The sequence below is a fragment of the Pisolithus orientalis genome, assembly GCF_024613125.1.
Source record: "Pisolithus orientalis strain OTSU chromosome Unknown F5J12scaffold_4, whole genome shotgun sequence".
Taxonomy (NCBI): domain Eukaryota; kingdom Fungi; phylum Basidiomycota; class Agaricomycetes; order Boletales; family Pisolithaceae; genus Pisolithus; species Pisolithus orientalis.
In genome coordinates, this window is record NW_026260785.1 from 1,449,625 (window position 1) to 1,454,434 (window position 4,810).

Here is a 4,810-nt window from a genome sequence, read left to right on the forward strand (position 1 = left end):
TCCCACAGTAGTCTCTGAAGCTATCATGGTCATGGGACATCCCACTGGCCTCCAGAGAGGGGGGCTGAGATGCATCTAGTATGTATGATCTTAGTAAGGAACACTCTTGCAGTAAAACAGGGAATGTACATACATAAGCACTCATGGGAGAGGTCTGAATCCATTAACATTCATTACAATAATGCAATTCTCACTGCCATAGGCATTGTATGAGTCAGGAAATGACACCACACACAAACACACTGATTGCTCAGTATTCTTCAAATCTGTGCATAATACATAAGTTGTATTACATGGTTTTGGAATGGCAGTGACTCTCACATATCCCCCTACTTTGACAGGTGTGCTCATCATCCTGGATGATCATGACAGCTATGTATGTTTTTCTGATCAGAAGTGGCATTTCAATGTGAATATGAACTGCACTTTTTTGAGCTGAGGACCCCTGACACCTAAGGCAGTCATGGGGCAGCCCAAAATATATTACCAAATGGCTGGGATTATGGGACATCCCAGGTCCTGCAGACTGTAAATAGCCCTGGGACATGGCCAGATGTCCTTGGGATGACCTGGTCTGAGTGGCTTTTAGCTTGGATGATTTGGAGAAAAACTTCAGCCTAAATGCTTATGAAAATGGGTTACCTGAAGTGTCATGGTCAGGTTTCTCTTCATCCTTTCCCTTTCCCTTTGACTTACTGGCTCCACTGGGAGAGCCTCTGGGCCTTGTCAATGTACTGAGAAACCTTGGTGTGGACACAGTTGGAGAGGGCAGGAGACAGGGGGCAACAGGGTGTCCCATTGCAAGACACTGGTTGTGGCATCTGACTCAGGAAGGCAGGTGTCAGATGATGGGGGAGGGGATGAACTATAGACAGTGATGGGGGGCATGAGTAACTTGGGCCAGTCATTTGTGGGGTTGTCAAGGGATTTGTTTGGGAGGTCAACATAGTCATTCTCTGTGTTTACTGAGCAAGGAGAGTCCATAGAGTACAAGAGGGATTTAATTTCTGAGGTGTTGAGCAAGCTTGTGCTGATTGAGGGCTTCTGAGGCATGGTCTTTTATGTGTTTCTCAGGCTCCCACATATTTGATGAATGGGGGAACCCTTTCCACTTGATCAGATACTTGCACTGTCCATGATGACCATCAGTTTTGTGATTAATGATGGACTCTACCTCCCATTCTATTTCATCATTGACCAGTTCAGGTAAAGGGGCTGTGGGCACAGCACCATATGTATTATTTTCAATGAAAGGGAAGATGTACAATGTGTGAAACACTAGGTGGACCTTCCAGGTTGGAGGGAGCTCCAATTGGAAGGCAACAAGTGATACAGCCTGAGTCACTTTGAAAGGTCCAAGATGTCAGGGCACAATCTTGTTGCACTGTTTTCTGATCCTAAGATGTCCAGTATCAAGGAGAACTTGATCCCTGACTTTAGGCTCTTGGTTTTTCTTGGCAGTTTGGTATAAAGTTCTTTCCATTTTGGTCTAGGCAGTGTGCCAGGACCACAGAATCATGGATACCAGTCTTTTAGATCAATGGATTTGAAGATTTCAAAGTCAAGTGGTGGAAAGTAATGATAGGAGAAAAGTTCCCATAACATATCATGTAAAGGTTTATCCACAACAAAGCCCAAATAAGGACATTGCAGTGAATATGGGAATGGAGGAGTCTTCCTGTTTTTTGTACCAATAAATGGAGCTGCAATCAAAGTAAACATTTCAAATCCAAGCTTCCATCTACTTTCTACCACATTATGTTTCCCTAGCTCTCAACCTCCTGATGCATATGGAGTTGGAAATGTTCCTGGGAGAGGATAAACTCTCTTTGACCAGGTTAGCATGCATATGCCTCTGCAAATTCTGATGATATAGTCCCTGATTTGATATCTTTCCTGGAAGTTCACTAGGCTTTTCCATCTAATGGCTGAGTTCAGCCAAAACCAATGCTTTTGAAGGCCAGTAAGTGAATCTTCAGAGAGAGGTGGCATCAAGCTACCAAAGATGACCTGTAGAGGCTTCATATCCAACCCTTGATTCATCCAAATATCCCCACTCCTTAATTTCTCCCACTTTGAATAACATGTCCACATTGAGTGACTGAGAGTTTCTCTTTCATACTCAGAGAGCTCCCAGTATGATACAAATGCCAACACCCCCATTAACCCAAGCTCCTCAGAAATGATGTTCAAGATACTTGTTCCAAAGATGGAGAGGAGGGATGAGCCCATGGAAGATGTTTGAGTCATAGTAGGGATGGGTGTGGTTGACAATGTGGACATATCAGTTATGGGTGATTGTATCTGCTGGTATGGTGTACAAGGCAAAATCTTCATACTGTAAGGAGGGTAAGTCACAGCCATTAAAATATGTGATAGTGTTGGGAGTAGAGTTCCAGGGCAGCTTTGGAGCAAAGTTGATGAAATGCCCATGGAATTGGACATGAATGGGTAGATAAAAGAAAGGGTCATAATTGCTGTCATCAGGGATACATGGCCAAGTGGGGAAGTCAGCCTAGATTCAGGTGACAGTGTCCATAGGGACATGAGCATGAGACATAGGTGGCTGGAGGCAGAAAGAGCATGAGGTAGGGTAGTCTTCAACCTAAGATCCAAAATTCTCAACATAAATCCCATCTATAAAATCAACAGCTTTTTTCACAAAATTCCTCCTCCATTTGTGCAACAACCTTTCATCATACATTTCAGCAAGATGAAGTTCAGTGACACAAGATTGAGAGTAAGACATTCTGAGAGAAGATGAAAAGGTGAGAAATGCTGAGTCTAGAAGAAGGAAGACACAAAGTTAAGGATATATTAACAATTTGAATTCTGTGGCATTTATATTGGCAAGTTTGATCTCAGTGACAACTGCCTCCATGGCAGCAAGAGCATCATAGACCTCCTGAACTATTTCTGGTTTGGGAGTGGACATCTGCACAGGTTCCAGTTCTGCAGTATAAGGTGGAACAGGATCTAGATCAGCTTCATCATCTCAATCAGGAATGGCATGAAGAAGATAGTGTGGCAGCTGTTCCAGAGGATTCAGAAGCATAGCTGGCACCTTGTGTCATGGAAGGTCAGGAACATCATCTGGTAGTTCTATGATTTGTTCCAGAATGACAGGTTCAGGAGGAACAAGCTGTCAAAGATTCTTGAGTCTTCTGTACATGCTGATGAGCTTGAGAACCTCAGTGAGATGTTGATATTCTTCATTGAGTTGTTGAGTGCAACCAGGGAGCCAATTTTGGTAGATCTGGTACCACATGGGAAGTCCCAATGCTGTAGCCCAATAAAGGGTTGAGGCAAGGAATTCCAAGTGGAAATCAGTAACAATACTGAACCATGTAAAATATACTGCCTGATAAAACCTGCAAAGAAGCAAAACAAAGAAAGTGGCCATTGCCCAACTGAGTGCTTCTAGGCTGTCTAAAGGCATACTAATATAGTTGTCACCAGTGATTAGATATGTCCTTAAGACCAAGCAACCAACTAGAAGTTGGGGCTCATAACCTATTGCACAGAGGACTAATCATGGGGAAGGCAGGTGAACACTTGCCTTTTATACTAGCAGTTGGGTGAAAGACTTGAAAGAGTTTAGTAGTTTGTAAGAGTTGGAGGACTTGAATAGAGATTGAATTCACTGAGGATATAGCACCTCAGGTGAGCTGTATATATACTACAGGAGTGCACATGGACCATGTCTGTGCAGCTACAGTAAAACTACCATAAGGGGGTTGTACCTGCTATACTTAGTAAAGAACAAAATGGAACATGATAGAATAAGTGAAGTCATGGATGACATGCTAGGTCACATGACAATAGCCAGTATAGGTGGAGAATCATATGTAAGTGATACTAACCAGTAGTTGGTAAGTTCATAAACTTCCAACAACATTGAATAGAATACTTATGCAGTAGAGTTCTGGGACATATCTGCCTCATCAGCAGCATGGTCAGCAGTACTCCAGGATAGGGTTCCATTGGGCAGTTCAAGCTCATAACCATGCTCTGATGCATTTTGTGTTAGTGTTCATGGGTTACCATTTTACAGGCACACATGTTTGACATTGCCTGGTGAAGCCATAGGAGGTAAGCCAGCCATGGCAATCTTTTCCCTGACAGGATCAATGACCTCCATTGGCAGTAGTGCAGTCAAGAAGTTCCAAGTTAGAGACATGATTCCCAAGATGGACTTATCCTGAACAGCCAGCTCCTTGCCCTCAAGTTTCTTGTTCATAACATTACAGACCAGCCCAAAGACATGAGCATGGCAGGGACCAGCATTCCACCCATATTGAATCAGTTTTCCTCCATGGGTTAGCTAACAACATTTAGTAATAGAGTCAAAACAGAGGACACCAACCATACCCAGACACCCCTTTGGTTGTGCACAACATCCTCAATCACAGTGTTCACATGGTCAATGAGATCAGGATGCAGGATACAACAGCCTCAGATGACAACAAGTTCAATATCACCTGTTACAAGATGAAATAAATACTGGCTTGTGAGATGCTAACTTACCAGTGAAGTTTACAAAGGCAACACTGGCATGCTCTTTGACCACATATGTACCAAGTGTTATCAGCAGGGACAATAAGGACTTTCTCACCAGCTAGTACTTGACTATCCAGTTGGAGGCTAGTGATCATGGTTTTTCCTGCTTTACCAGATCAAACCTCAGCTTCTTGGCTGCCATTGCATTGGGTGGCTGAGTGTACTGCATGCTTTGGCTTGCTATGCAGCAACTCAGAGGTGCTCTACAACAAGCAATGGGACAGTGAGTGCATACTTTTCTGCATCTTTC

The 4,810-nt window shown here is 43.3% G+C and overlaps 1 protein-coding gene across 1 annotated transcript; it reads right to left on the reverse strand.

The window, feature by feature from the left end:
* Window positions 1-4,048: 4,048 nt before the first annotated feature.
* On the reverse strand, window positions 4,049-4,318 carry F5J12DRAFT_715072 (uncharacterized protein; the record flags this gene model as incomplete). The annotated part of the gene is made up of 1 exon (XM_051740926.1): window positions 4,049-4,318. A coding segment is annotated over one exon (270 nt), but the record flags the coding sequence as incomplete, so codon positions are not given.
* Window positions 4,319-4,810: the final 492 nt, after the last annotated feature.